At 49.5% G+C, this 14862-nt stretch overlaps 6 protein-coding genes and 1 non-coding gene across 7 annotated transcripts; 1 reads left to right on the top strand and 6 right to left on the bottom strand.

Moving 5' to 3' along the window:
- Nucleotides 1-2270: 2270 nt before the first annotated feature.
- ATEG_04223 (trans-aconitate 2-methyltransferase) lies at nucleotides 2271-3068 on the bottom strand (the record flags this gene model as incomplete). Its single annotated transcript, XM_001213401.1, has 1 exon — nucleotides 2271-3068. The coding sequence occupies one exon, from the start codon at nucleotides 3066-3068 to the stop codon at nucleotides 2271-2273; it is 798 nt and encodes a 265-aa protein (XP_001213401.1).
- Nucleotides 3069-3628: 560 nt separating this feature from the next.
- On the bottom strand, nucleotides 3629-4068 carry ATEG_04222 (uncharacterized protein; the record flags this gene model as incomplete). Its single annotated transcript, XM_001213400.1, has 2 exons — nucleotides 3629-3961; nucleotides 3988-4068. 2 exons carry the CDS (start codon nucleotides 4066-4068, stop codon nucleotides 3629-3631), a joined length of 414 nt encoding a protein of 137 aa, XP_001213400.1.
- Nucleotides 4069-4966: 898 nt separating this feature from the next.
- On the bottom strand, nucleotides 4967-6628 carry ATEG_04221 (fungal specific transcription factor domain-containing protein; the record flags this gene model as incomplete). The annotated part of the gene is made up of 3 exons (XM_001213399.1): nucleotides 4967-5719; nucleotides 5772-6467; nucleotides 6611-6628. The coding sequence occupies 3 exons, from the start codon at nucleotides 6626-6628 to the stop codon at nucleotides 4967-4969; spliced, it is 1467 nt and encodes a 488-aa protein (XP_001213399.1).
- An 808-nt stretch (nucleotides 6629-7436) lies between these two features.
- ATEG_04220 (uncharacterized protein) lies at nucleotides 7437-8639 on the bottom strand (the record flags this gene model as incomplete). The annotated part of the gene is made up of 2 exons (XM_001213398.1): nucleotides 7437-8380; nucleotides 8435-8639. The coding sequence occupies 2 exons, from the start codon at nucleotides 8637-8639 to the stop codon at nucleotides 7437-7439; spliced, it is 1149 nt and encodes a 382-aa protein (XP_001213398.1).
- Nucleotides 8640-9444: 805 nt separating this feature from the next.
- ATEG_04219 (putative aminotransferase) lies at nucleotides 9445-10757 on the bottom strand (the record flags this gene model as incomplete). Its single annotated transcript, XM_001213397.1, has 3 exons — nucleotides 9445-10162; nucleotides 10210-10670; nucleotides 10725-10757. The coding sequence occupies 3 exons, from the start codon at nucleotides 10755-10757 to the stop codon at nucleotides 9445-9447; spliced, it is 1212 nt and encodes a 403-aa protein (XP_001213397.1).
- Nucleotides 10758-11175: 418 nt separating this feature from the next.
- On the bottom strand, nucleotides 11176-12563 carry ATEG_04218 (uncharacterized protein; the record flags this gene model as incomplete). Its single annotated transcript, XM_001213396.1, has 2 exons — nucleotides 11176-11308; nucleotides 11356-12563. The coding sequence occupies 2 exons, from the start codon at nucleotides 12561-12563 to the stop codon at nucleotides 11176-11178; spliced, it is 1341 nt and encodes a 446-aa protein (XP_001213396.1).
- Nucleotides 12564-14382: 1819 nt separating this feature from the next.
- On the top strand, nucleotides 14383-14488 carry ATEG_10541. Its single transcript has one exon. It is a non-coding gene; the product is annotated as a tRNA-Met (tRNA).
- Nucleotides 14489-14862: the final 374 nt, after the last annotated feature.

Raw genomic sequence — 14862 nt, 5'->3', positions numbered from 1 at the left:
TTCATCAGTCAAGGCTATCCGGGACGAGTCGAGCGCGATTCCGGCAGAAGATTATATTGCATCCGCCCACGCTGAACAAGCAGAATTCCACGAGGTTTATACTTGAATGGGAAGGACATAGACTAGGTTTCGGGATTGGTGAATGATACGACGCGAAGCCAGGCGTTACATCGACGAAGTCTGAGAATATGTATCTTGCAATCTTGGATTCTGCCTACCAGTACTCGCAACATTGCACAATTGTATACTTCTGCTCGATGACGGCCGCGATTGGTTTGGTCGGATAAATGTCCAGAATAGGTTAGAGGCTGTCGCCACCACCCAATCCATTCGATATCACCAATGATCCTCTACTCTTCCTCCTTGAATCCCATGCTAGGCCCTATCTCGCACTCGAAAACATGATTACGTGAAGCCAACATTCTCTATGGCCTTAGCTTCGCCAGAAAGTCAGTCTTCAACGGGGAAGACGCGACAGTCTCCATCCTTCCAGAGAAGACGAGACGGCTGCACCGAGTGTCGGAGGAAAAAGGTGAAAGTGAGACTGGCGTCTAAAATACTACATAGAAACGTGCTTATGTCATTATAGTGTGACCTGGGACGGCCGGCATGTTCTCGCTGCAAGCGATACCCGAGGGGATGCATCTATAACTTGAGCGTTGTTCAGCAAGGCCCAATCTGTCCAAATGACCAGGGACCTTCTATAGGCCATGGAAGCAAGGAAGTCGCATTATACGTCCGACGGTCAAATACACCGGATTGGGAAATACTTTCATATCAGCCTACTCTCAAGTTATCTCCTTTCTTAACGTCAGAGGAGTCTCGGTTCTTCATGCATGTCTTCAGCACCGAGACAGCCCCAAGGTTATTCCCTGCGGCGCCAGACCTCTTTCTCCAGAGGATGATCAGTGCATCACTAGAGACGCCACATCTTCTATATGCACTCTTGGCTGCAGCATGTAGCCATCATGGCCGCCTCGTCCAAGACCCAACTCGAAATTCTGAACTCGCATGCCTAAAGTTCACAAACAAGGCGATCTCAGATCTCCGCTCAGTGATATCTAACTCACAAGGTACTCTCGATTCAGAGACTGTCACTGCGGCAATGGCCCTCTGTACAAACGATGTCTGCAACGGCAACATGCACATATGGAGGACTCACCTTCGTGGGACGATGCAGCTCCTTACCTGTCTGCTGGGCAGTGAAAATGCATCTGGAGCCGAGGGATCTTACGTAAATTGTCTGGCAAAATGGTTCATGACAATGGATGTGTTGGCTGGTTTGTCAGGGCTGCAAGCAGGCTGTGTCCACGACGCTCAGACCATGCCACTGAGTATGGTCGGCACTGACACGAGGGATGTGGACGATATTTGTGGTTATTCATTGGATCTGATACCGATTCTCGCTCGTCTATCAGACTTGATTTTGCAACGCCATACAGACGCGAGTCTCGGGAATGAAGTACCTCGAGATATCGATCGGGACGCTCAGATCCTGGAAACAGAGCTTTACTCTCTCGTTGGCCGCACTGTATCCGACAATGTGAGAAGCTCGCGAGGTGAACTCGCCACTGAGCTACAAGAGACCCACCACGCCTTTGTCTATTCAGCGTTGTTGCATCTTCACCGCCGAGTTCAGATGCTGCCTAAAAACAGCACAAAAGTTTTGGCAGATATTGAGAACATCCTTGATGCCGTAGCACACATTCGGCCGCTATCACCAGCAAATATCCTTATTTTATGGCCGATATTCAGCGCGGGGTGTGAGACAGAGGATCCAAATCAACGAAGCTTTGTACAAGATCGCATGAACAATATGCAGGGTTTTGGAATGGGAAATTTTACCAGGGCCAAGCGTTTGCTAAGCACGTTCTGGGCCTCTGGCACTTCATTGCCGTGGGACATGTACTTTGCGCGGCTTGGACTGGAACTGGTTTTATTCTAGACAGCTCATACAATTTTCGTGTAATGCACGAAGTCTGGCATGCCTGTTCCAGATGAGACAATATATGTTACAAAGAGGAGGCTTATACAAACAACCGACATAGCAGGAAGACCTCTTTCTTTGTCGTAGGCCAATTCCATGGTCTCAGCAGGATATTACGTTAGTCCGTCACTACCACTACCGCTTAGGCGGCATCTGATGCTGAACGTCTTGTTCTTACGCATCTTTTCCGCCACGGGACGACTTCGGGAACCGGATCAGATTGCATCGGATATGGGGTGTTCGCAGGACTATGAACAATAACATGATAGATGGACATGGAATGCTACTTCCTAACAGCTACAACAAACAATCTCGGAAACCGTAGCAAAACACGGCCATCTACAGACCGGGGATACGCACCCTCTAAGCGCTTCAAGTACTCCGCGATGAACGCCTTCTTCTCCGCCGGACCCAGAGGGTCAACATACGGCCGAAGTCCAGTCCCCTTGAGCCACTCGACAATCGCCTCATGATTCTCCAGAGAATGGTAGTAGTGCGTGTGGAATATGCTCACCGTCGCACACAGCGGTATAAGCTCGTCGTAGATCTCCTGCGGCGACTGGATACCATCTCTGTGGACATGCGTCAGCGTCTCCGCCCACGGCCCGCGCGCCGCAACATCTCTCATGAGAACATGCGACGGCTCCATCAAGTTATCCGGCACCTGGAACGCAAACACGCCGCCTGGCGACTGCGTCCGCAGCAAGCGCTTGACAACCTCGATGCGCTCATCTCTGCGGAGCCACTGCAGCACCGCGTTGGAAAAGAACAGATCCGTCGGCGACGACGGTGTGTACGACCGCAAGTCTGCGACGCGGAAGTCGATCTCCGGCAGGGTCGACTTGGCCTTTTGGATCATGTCGGGCGAGGAGTCCAGCCCCACGATGTGGGCGCCCGGGTACCGGGCTGCGAGCACGGCGGTCGAGTTTCCCGGTCCGCAGCCCAGGTCGACGATTGTCTTGGGGGCTTCGAGCGGGACGCGAGCGAGCAGTTCGCGGGCGGGCAGCGTTCTTTCATCTGCGAATTTGAGGTATTGCGATGCGCTCCAGTCTTTGGTTGTTGTGGGCTTTGCTGTGGACATTGTGCGGGGAGTTGTGAGGGTCTTGAAGGAGAGGTTCTTCCAGATCAGCCGGGCAGAAAGTGGTTGAGGAGGAGTTAGCATTTCAGTGATTGAGATGTAGCTGAGGATGTGTTGGTTTGATGACACGAATTGCATCTGAATAAATACCGGATGACCCAAGGGGTTGGTGTTGTGATCGCGGGAGTGATCTATTTGTTACTTCACCGAACATCGGAGTCTTGACTCATTCTATGCGAAGAGAAGAGTTGATTATGCTAATTAATGCCATAATTTCCAACATATGACTTGTCATGTTCTACCAATCCGTTCTACGGGTTAGTTGGTATCTCGTACCTCTTGCTCACGGAGGCGACTAGTTGTGAAACTGCCGATATTCGGAGGATTCCCTTCGCTTTCATAGACCATAGGATTTGATCGAACAGGTTCAGGAATAATACGTACGATATTGTATGTGCTAAGTCTCGACACTGAGATACTCTAGATGTAGTGCTACAGCCTACAACCTAGCCTTTGGTCGAGCCCTCCCCAACGAGCAAATACCTGTAACACGCTTCTTGAGCTCAGTCCTCAAAATCTTCATAGTTGCATTCCAGGGCAACTCGCTCACTTCCCACACGCCACACCAGCGGATTTCGATTAAGATACGCATCCAGCTCAACCGGACTCGCCTGGAACCTTTCGTACTTGATAAGCTCCTTCGTGCGGCTGACAACAGCGAGGAACGCATTCTCGTCAATTGTGCACACATCCCCCGTGTTGTACCATCCAGGCAGCGGAAACGACTTGGCTTTGACCGCGTCACTATCAGCGACGCAGACATACCCGGACGCAACATTCGGCCCGCTGATCCACAGCTCGCCCGGTCCGCCCTCGGGCGTGTCCTCCGCCGTCCCCTGGACTGTCAGCGCACATCTAATACCAGGTAGAAGAGGTCCAACTGTGCCCGTCGACACGTCCATGCCCTTCTTCTGGAAGGCGACGATGGCGCTGCTTCGGTCATGTTACCGCGGCACGGGCCGGTGCAATGAGAACAAATTCAACGAGCTGTACATAGCCGAAGGATGTTGTGCAAGGCACAGATGCAGTTGGCACGAAGCTGGTTAGTACAGGAGCGGGGAAGTAAAGGCATCTAGCTGTTGCCTCGGTGTTGTACGACAACATCCGGGTTAATCTGCACACGCATCTTTCGGTCTATTAGTGATTGTCAGGATTGAATTGCCGTCTTGATTCAGCCAGTCGTAGCAGACTACCCTACCTTTAATTCCCAACCCAAAAGGTGGGAGAATGTCGATTTATCAAAGGATGCTGGTCATAAGCAGCCAGTCATCAAGACCAAAGGTGCTGTATTTCCAGTCGATCTTTATAAAAACCATGTAAAGAACAGGCAAGAAAGGATACATGGAGAGGATATCTTTAAAACACTGGCCACTACATCTGATGAGAAACTTCGTGTAATCCTGGGCAAGAGCTTCGCCGGTATTGAGACTGATAATGAGCCAGCAACTTGTAAGCCTTCAATGGGTCCGCGAAGATTTCTCTATTGGACAATGCGCTCTATCGCTATCAACATTGTGAGTGCGTAATCCCAAGCGACTTGCATGACTGGAAGAAGAACCTGTCAACTACTTCATCCATTTGTCGCCCGTTGCCGAGCTCGCTTCGACAGATCTATGAGCATATCAAGGAAGGCCTGGCATATGAACACCGGCGGCAAATTCCCTAAATCCCGAAACCTGTAGCTCAGACGAGTGAAAAGATCTTTCGCATCCTCCAGTAGTTTAAGGTCGTCGTTGTAAGTCTCTGCCGTGGGAACTTGGATGAGTTTCCAGAAGAGAGAGAGAACAGAGCTTAGGAGAAATTGAACTTGAATCCTATCATACACGCAATTAGGTGTCAAATTAGCCTTTCAGTCTGGATGATGGAGCACGGTAGACTAACCAGAAGTTCGGTGGTTGGATCAGGTCTTCTGTGCGGATATAGTGAAGGAGCATGAATCGGGAGGCATGATAATATAATTCCACACTAGAAGCAAGAGGGTTCCTGTAACATGATCTTGACATGCTACAGGTAATACCAGCTTCGTGAATCATCCCAAAGCAATGGTAGTAATCAAAGTGTATCATCATGCCGCGAACACTGAGATTGTGGAATTTGCAACCTGCAGGATCGCCAGCCACCGGGTCTGGTCGAAAAGGAGCAGGGAAACTAGTCTTCAAATCATTAAGCTCTTGGTCTAATTGACGGATGTGTTCAAGTCGTCGGGCCTCAGGCTGCGCCAGCGCAGATTCCGAGTAAAGCAGATGATAGATCTTCGACTTTAACATCGCCAGACGAAGATCAGATGGATAGAGAAGTATCCGGGGCGACAACTCCCCCGGAAGAAACTGGATGTCGGATGACGAGGGCACATATCTTGATGGAAGCTGGAGGTCACAGTCTGCGTCATTCATGATGGGTGGTTGACAAGTCCGAATGGATGTTTCCTTGTCCATTCCATAAAACGTCCAAAATAGGGCCCGTAGGTGCTCATGGTTCTGTTGATGATTTGATGGGATACATTTATGGCCCTCGAAGTTGTATAAGATTCTTGCCGCCGCTGCAAGTAACATCTGGGCACTCCGAGGTTGGCCAGTCGGTGCGATGTACAGCGCCTGTATGAGTTAGTATGCACTAAACAGCGCTTAACAACCGTCAAATACATACCAGTAAGAGAAGAGCCTCCAGCGTTCTCAGGTTATCAGCCTGCATTATGATTTGAGGGAGTAAGTTGAGCGACGCCTGGATATAGGCGTCTGGCTCGGCGTGTTTAAACATAGGCTGGTTGCCGTGCATCTTGGTTATAAACGCCGTGAGAGAAAATAGACAAGCCGCATTAACAGTGCGAGTTCTCGCGTCTGTGGAAGCTGAGACATATTCATCGAATATGACTGGAAGGGTTGCTGGCTCGATGACAGGAAATATGGAATATAGGTGTTCCTCGGAATAATATCGGATGCAGCGCTGGATCAATTCGTTTTCTGGCCATTTCGGAGCGACGGCTTTCGGGTATGTGGCGGGATATTGCGATTTATACAATTGGGACACTCGAGTGATGAAACCGTCGAAATCCAAAGGGACCCCCGTCTGGCGGTATACTGTAGCCAGGAAAACTTCAGCCTGAGGCGACGAAGTGAACAGAGGGCCCGAGCATGCTAAATGCCACCGGAAACGGTCCACTGCGACGTCGAATTCCGAGGTGTCAGGAATAGACGGCAGAGACAGACAGACGCAAGGGGACGGCGAGTGGCATGTTGGATGTGGACCAGCTGTCGGAGGCTGCGCCACGGAGGGCCGGAATTCCCGATCCCGACTGTCAATCAATCCTTCCAATTCTTGAATGCGGGCCTTGGCCTCAGAAAGCTGCCTAGAATACGATTAGCACATGGACTGTCACATATAGGCCTCATCGGAGGAGCGCTGTTCATACTCTCTCAGGCTCTTGTGTTGAGGCGCCGGTCTAGCGGTAAACGTGCAAGTGACGCCAGCGAAATAACATGTCTCACATGCTGGTTTCTCTCCATCGCAGCGTATCTATAGTAGAATCCACGCGGATGATTATTAGCGCACTACTAGCGCCGGCTGAACAGGGCCAAGTGGGCCAACAGTAGCCTACCTTCTTATGGCGACATAAATCGCAAGCGACGCGGTGCCTTCCGCCCCGCGGGTTTCGGGTCAGATCTGCCATGGTTGAGGAATGGGGCCTGGATGGCCGCCCTGCATTGGGGATTGTCACCTCTGCAGTATCCCTGCAGTAGGCTTCGTCCAGAGATCCACGACGGCCAATGGTAGGGTGGAAGTGCAGGACGCCACGAGATGCTGTAGAACATTGAAATCATCATCAAAGCTTGCGTCAAACTTCTCGGCCGTCAGAAATCCCGATGACTCAGCGGATCCCGCCTCACCATTGGCCACCCTCATCCTCTCTATCTATACTCTATCTGTTAGTAGTATATTGTAGCTGACAGCACTCATCCTTTGATGGAGTATGTTTTGCTCAGTGATGACGTCCGAGACGGTATATCTGCCTGGATGACCATCGGCATCGACGGCAAGTGCAATGATATCCTCACGCCTCATAGCTACTGGACTGAAAAAGGGCCCGAGTGGAATGACGGCGACTAAAGGACATGGACTCCTATGGGACTGTTGGGTCTAGTGACTCCAGTATTTCCATAGATATCAAGTCCATGTGGGACTTACATAAATAACCGTTGTCGATTGTCTTTCAGTCTAGCGTGAATAATCCATAAATATAATATTGTAGCATCGCTCAAGCATAGTGAAACCACACATTATGAAGACTGGTCAATTGCCTCCAGTGATATCTGATCATCCACCTTTCAGAGTGTTCAAAAAGCAATCTTTAAGATCATAGAGCATTTTCAAAGTCCGCCCCCGGTTCTTTAAACCGCTTTCGCAGTACCACTCACGCCTGAAGAGTAGCTGCTCTAGTTCAAACCAGACTTCCCCCCAGTTGACCGTGACACCCTTTTGACTGAGATCATCCAGCTCGAATAACAGATTTACAGGACATCGCGATCTCCAGTAGCTGCCAGGCAGCTTCCACTGAAAGGCCTCCAGCATGTTACGTATATCATCAGGAGCCGCTTTACTGTTAGGCTGGGTCTCAAAAATCACATCCACCATGTATTCCACAACTTCCAACGGGACGTTGGCAAAAATTGAGCCATATCTTCGTTGGGGCTGGGCGTCTGCGTCGCTGTCACTGGACTGGGTCGCTCGTGCGATCAATGCTTCAATGCCCTGGATATGGACTGGGTTTCCTGAACTGTGGACCTTTGGAAGCCAGCGCAGTGGGGGGTCGCGAATGCGATGTCTCCTGAGCCAGTATTGATCACCTTCATAACAAGGGCTTTCCTCAGGCTCATGTACAAGGTCGATGCCCCAGATATCTGAGCGTGTACTCCAGAAATTGTGCAGCGCCTCTATGAACACCCACAGGTGCTCTTTGACAACATCGTGTCCGATCACGCGGTCCATGAGCATCCAGCAGTGGACATGCACCGGATAGCCGATTCGTCTACCCATTTTCCTATTCAGGTCGGGCTCGAACATAGTGGCCATACAGAAACTTATGCTCGCTTTGTTGCTCCCGAGTGCAGTTCCAAGGATGCGAGCTGTCTGAGGATCGGGCGGAATGTAGCGAAAAGGTCTGAACGCGAAAGCTCTGAACGCGGCAGGTCTTCCGTAAATACTATCATTCGAGCATATTCCGGATATGGACTGACGGTCTTTTCTGGGATCATCGAGAACTAACACATTTGGGTCAGTACGGCTGGCAAATTAAGAGGCGTTTACTGGCTTACTTGTCCTGTAGTAAGATGACCACAGTGTAGGTGTTTTCTCGAAGCTGGTCTGCTCCAGCAGCATACTCGGCACCTCGAAGATTTTGCTTGACCTTCTAGAACCCGACTGCTTGGTCCAATCCACTCGCTCTCTTAGTATACTCGAACTGTCGCCTGGAGGAATCATCGCTCCACATGCTACGCAGCACAGCATGTTATCGGCCATGTTGAAAGATGAGGAGCTTTAGGTGCATCAGTATTATGGTGATAATAAATACTCCACTCCCACAAACAATTGACCCGTGCTTACCCAAATGTTAACTCACACAAATTACATGATTACCATAACAATCATTTTACATTAATATCATTGGAGCGGTAAAGATGGTTCTTCAAGATAAGTAGGACAAATAAGCAAAGTTATCACACCCGTGTCAGCAAGGAGTAATCATCTAGCACTTGACTGTATGTTCACCTGAAGTTCACTCAGAAGCTTCTTTCATTTCCCAATATATCGGCATGCTAATGTCATGTTCAAAGACTGTATGGCTGCATTCATCAATCCCCCGTTGCTATAGACATCCTCCGCTTCAGACATATCGACGGTGTTCACCTCGTACCTCCATTCATAATGCAGCAACCTGTCCCCTACAGGCCCGAGGCTTTGCGAGGGTTACCATACATGTTACGTAGATTATTTGGACTCATTATGTCACAAGTCGCTTTGTCTTTCTCTGGACCTCTGGCCACTGCAATGGAAGAGGGTCGTTATATTCGCATAGTCATGGGTATATAATATGGCAGCGCAAGCTCTGAGGACTGTTCTTCGTACATCTCCGACTATCAGTGTACTATGGATCCCATAACAGATTACATGAGCCAAATGGATATACATAAAGCAACCTTCTGAAGGAGTACTATCAATAAATATCAGGTTGTGCGTCTCTTAGAAAGAAATGTTCTTTTGTCCAATGTCGTGCCGACCAAGTATGCGACGTCATTGACAGTATTTAACAGTTAAACATACTCTATCACATATGAACAGGAAGACACTCGTACTCAGTTTCCATGAAGCGCTTCAGCGCGCGTAGTCCATTCAGCACAACCTGATGCTCAGGGACAAACCCAATGCGAACATACCCTCTAAATTCGGATCCTTCCCCAAAGCAGCGGCTCCCAGGAACAAGCATGACTCCGGTCCGCTCCTGTAGATGCTTACAAAACTCCACATCATCTACAGGCTTCCCGACCTTGTTCATAAACTTGACAAAGGCGGTGGTACCAGCCTGGGGTCGAACCCACTCCACAGCCCACGAAAACTCCTCGAGGAATTCCTCAAGAGTTTCAAGGTTCTTCCGTGCAAGCTCAATGTTGCGACCGAGAAGATTGTGCACTGTAGGTTCTGAAAGGGCGTATGTTGCGATCCGATCATCAACTTGGCTGACGGCAATGACGGTGTAGTCCCTCGTGGAAGCGCATTTTTTGATGATGTCGCGATTTGGGGATGCGATCCATCCAACTCGAATTCCAGCTAGGCTGAACGCCTTTGACATAGATCCCGTAGCGACCGTATTCTCGTAGTCAAATGAGAGTATCGACGGGGGCTGTTCTGCATCGTCCGGTAAGGAATGGAACAGCGGTCGGTACACTTCGTCACTATGAATGATGATTCCGTGCTGACGGGCGATGTCGACAATCCCTTGCAGGATCGGATGGCGCAGAACAGCACCAGTCGGGTTCTGAGGGTTACTTTCGGGCCATTAGTAGTGGCAGTGCAAAGATCCGGGGAAACTCACTTCAGAATGATCATCTTAGTATTGGGTCTGAGCAGTGATTTGAGCTCCTCCAAGTCCAGCTGCCAACCGTTCCGCTCCTGCGCCTTCCACAAGCTGACCTCTGCTCCAAGGGACTCTGGGACTGAGTACAGCTGCTGGTACGTGGGGTAGTGGCAGATTACATGGTCCCCGGGGCCAACTTGGGTATAGAGAGCCAAGAAGTTGGCCTGGATCGCCCCGTTCGTCACCAGGATATTATCCTTGGGTAAAGGTGGGTATCCTTCGCGTCTATAAAGATTGCTGATGTTAGAGCGTAGGCGATCGGAGCCCCGGATGGCTCCATAGACCTGCTTTTGCTCAAAGTCTATAATGTCCAGGAGATCATTCTTGCCCGAAAAAGCAACGAGATCCTTCAGGGATACAGAAGCACAGCAAGTCTCTGCCATGTTATGGGTGGCCCATGTTTCATGGCTATCCATCCACTGGAGACTGTCACTCTCTCTGTCTGTATTTGTAGTGTTGGATGCGTGACTTACCTGCTCCACGGCAAATTCTTTGATGTGAACCATGTTGAAAAACAAGAAGGGTCAACACGGTATCTCGAGTGTCTGATGGTGAATGCAAACTGCCCCTCGTTCAGCAGCAATCGACTTATTTATATGTTGGAGTAAAGGTTGGAGGAAGCGAGATGGGGATGTCGTTACACCCTGTGACTGGTCGAATCGCGTATATGTCCAAATCGGGAAATGACCGGTCTGACTCGGGAATTCTATAGATTATGGGCCTACACCGAGCAGTCCAGGTATTATTTGGAAACTGACGTTATAGATTTCTCTATCCTCCACTAATATCCACTAGCTAACAATTTGCCTTAGAACTGACTGCCCGAAAATTGCTCTACTCTGCAGAAACTGCGAGGCCCATCTCCACCTATCAAGGACTGAAAGGTTCCTTCAATTGTCCTGCAAACCTACTGCTCACATCCCCCTACTCTGCTAAGAATTCAGTAGAGCGCGTTGCCGCTTGATAGTACACTGTGCTATATGCGCCGCCCTGCTCAGTGTAGGAGAAGGAAATCCATGTCTGCAACCGACTACTCTGAGACAAATCCACATCGGGACTAAATTCATCAGCCAAATCCAAATGCCACGGGGTTTTCCGACTTACAATATATCTTTCAGCATCTGGGGATATGACTCTGCTCTTTCTTTCCAACCAAGCGAGTAGAAGAACTTGGATATAGTCTCTGCAACCCTTCCATCGTTCGTACCAGCTGCAGGGAGATAGATTTTGGGAACAGGGTATTGTGCTCCTGGCCAGACCTCATAATGCCAAAGCATGCCATGCATAAGAAACTCTCGTTTTCTGTCCATCGGGGGAGATTCCATTTGCATGTGGATGAGCTCCCAGAGCTTTATAGCCAGCTCAAGCCCCTTGCGCGAAGTCTCCTTATCCACACGGCCTCCAAGGGTCCATACATCCCTAATAGTCGCTGGAGAGACATTTTCGGGGGCTGCGCCGTACATTTTTATCCGGGATACCTCCGGGGGACCATAGTCCCATGAAACAAGTTGATCCCCAGTGTGCCATGAGCCTTCCATCGTATATTCCCGGACAAGCTTCAGGGAGTCGGAGTAGTCGACCATGCTGTCAAGCTTTTGGAGTGATTCATTTAGCCTCTCGCGCGGGGAGGCTCCCACCGCTTTAGCATTTGGTTGAGGATTGATGTACCCTTTGATAGTTACATCTCCTCCCTCTTCGAGGACAAAACCCCACAGGGCAACGGCTGGGAGGCTGTTAGAATCCGTGATCATCTCGTGTAGAGTGAGCTCTTCATCATCCTTCTTTGTGGGTAGGAGGTCATCCGCGAAATGTTTGTATAAATCCCTGTTGTAGACCTTTGGGCTTATTTGCCCAAGGGTCGACTCGAATGCGGCCACGCAGTCCAGGTGTGATGGGTTGTCTTTGGTGCAGTATGGGATGCTGACTAGGTCGAGGACGATCCGCAATATTTCTTTTTTGTTCTCTTGAAAGTTGATGCTATATTCGATCGGTGCCCCGTATGGTTCGAAGACGCATCGTCGCCGCTGAGGGTATGGGCCCATAAAAGGAATCAAGTGCTTGTACAGAAAGAGTAGTGTTGCATATTGATCATGGACATCATAGCGTGCCACTTGAAGGAGCCGGCTCAGAAGGCTTCCGCTATCCTCCCACCATCCTTTCTGAGCCTCATCGGGAAAGGTCAAGAATTGAGTGAGGATCCTGTACGGAGTAGAATCGACGTTGTCTGTATTCTGTGCTATGTCTGGCCGTTTCGCCGCTTGCACTTCGTTTTGAGAGACGGCATCAGGGTCGTTAGACACGCGGTTGGCCATTATGCTTGATGGCAGGATGGTGCTAAGTAGACACTCTGTCATTAGGAGGATTCAGAAACAAAACTGCTGTCTGCTTTATATGGATCTGTTTTGATTCTCGGATCTCCGTGCTGTCACTAGCTATCACCATGTGACAATCTACACAGTGCCATTGTAGTACACATAACGCAACTCTCATGTCATTGTTGCGTCCCAGGTTGCACCCGAGCCTTGTACAGACCGTATATCAATGAACGGCACACACGTTCTGGTCCTGAAGTCACGGATTGATTGCCAAGATACCTAGGTAGAACAGGGAAACCGCCTTGTTGCAAGACCTCTTGAAAATTTGTCGGTATTCTCGTGGACACGTGGACACGTGGACTGCTGTGGCTCAACCCCAGTACCCTGACTGTCATACATCAACATGCTCGGGGCTGTTCGATCGCCTTGCTTTAGAGCAAACCTTGAAGGCGTACTGTTCTCTTCGGGAAGCGTCGTTCAATGGCAGGTGGGCCAATGATATACAGGGACAAGATAGGGCTCATCAAACTCTTTCTCTAATTCAGAGTGCCCTACGATTATCGAACAGTTGGGGTCGAATAGTTATAGGTAGGCCGATGGTTAATGCAATTCCGGAGATTGTCCACCTGTAGAGCTAAGTCCCTACGTCGATGGGAGAAAGGTACTGGTAGCTTGACTTGCTTGACTTGCTTGTCATTGCAGTTGTATTTTGATTGGCTCTTTTCCCAGGCTGTATCAAATCGTGACAGATGATTCTCATGATCCTCTATAGTCGAAATATTTTAGTACGCTGTGAAGAACAGATGCAGCGTGATGTTCCAATTGAAGTACGCACCGGTCATCAGCCCTGATATCAATCTCTATTCCACAGAACCTAGCACATACGACCACAGGGTGTGGAAAACAGGGCTTCCCGTCCGCTCAGCCGTACTTAAGCCACACGCCGGCAGGTTAGTAGTTGGGTGGGTGACCACCAGCGAATCCCTGCTGTTGTATGTTTTTGCTTTTCCACTGTTTTTGTCTTTTGTCTTTGGCCATGTTCGTGTTTTGTCCTGCATGGATGTCAGGATCAGAGTAGGGCTGGCTAGCAAGCTGATCTGGTTGGAAGGTAGTCAGCCTTGGCAGTTTCGCGGTAGTCTCATAGCATGTCTTCATCTTCCAGTTCTTGGGGTACAGACAGCAATTGGTGTACGGTCCAGTCACTTATTCAATAGGTTGGTGTTGTTGTACTACCATGTTCTTATCACATTATTGCCTAGAGAGAATGATAGCACTCACTGACGTCTCCCCCTGTTGCAAGGAACAAGGTGGAAGACTCCGGGTGTAAGCTACGACAAGGCGTCCTTGTCCAGCGTAGTGCCAGCAATGAGGTGAAGTTGTAGATAAAATACCGCCGAATGAGTAGCGAGTAAGACACTTGTCTTGACGAGGATGCTCACCTATTCAGTAGACCGCGTCAAAGGGTCGCCATTCCATCCTGAATCTGAAGAGTAACCTTAGGTACACTTCTCTGCGTAGCAGGTGGACGAGCCTACAGGACTCTGGACACAACGATTGTTACTTCAAACCTGCAAGAACAGGTACGAAGAAATGAACGATGTCATTTCTTTAAGTCTTGTTGCATGAAGTCTACAGACATCTGCAAATAGGAATTATGTGTTCAGTAATGCGGATGATAGAAATATCCATATGTCATAGGTGGGTAAGCGCAAGAAGGTGAGAATTCAAGAGGCAGGGGCGAAGGGCATGTTGAGGTGGCGCCTTGTTCTCTTGAGCGGCATTATGTAGGCATATGTTCGGCGACTCCAACACACAAGTCTCCATAGTCTAGTGGTTAGGACGGCGGTCTCATAGGCTCTATGACAACCCCTACCAAAAGGGATTGAAATCCGCAAGCACGAGTTCGATTCTCGTTGGAGGCATTTTCTTTTACCACTTAAAGAGAAACATGCTTTTTTGTATCGAATGCTTTTTGAAAACTGTCTATGCTGATATTGCATATGCCGAGCCCTACAGACCTATCCCAGCAAGTAAGAGAATGGAGACAGGGTTCGCGTGAGAGAGAAGACCATACATAACAATGTCCTATGAAGAAAGAAACTGCCCACCGACTCTATGCCCTAGACACGGGCATTATCATACGCTCAGGACATCAACAGTGGTTCTCAGTGGATGATGAGGCAGAAAAACGGTATGGACACTCCGCAGAGGTGTCGTGGCAAATCCTGTTGGCCCAGGTGAGGAGCTATGACCCCCCCAAGACTCTGTTGGAGGTGGGTTGCAATATAGACGGGAA

The sequence above is a fragment of the Aspergillus terreus genome, genomic scaffold (genome assembly GCF_000149615.1).
Source record: "Aspergillus terreus NIH2624 scaffold_5 genomic scaffold, whole genome shotgun sequence".
In the NCBI taxonomy this organism is placed as follows: domain Eukaryota; kingdom Fungi; phylum Ascomycota; class Eurotiomycetes; order Eurotiales; family Aspergillaceae; genus Aspergillus; species Aspergillus terreus.
This window is presented reverse-complemented; position numbering and strand designations above follow the sequence as displayed.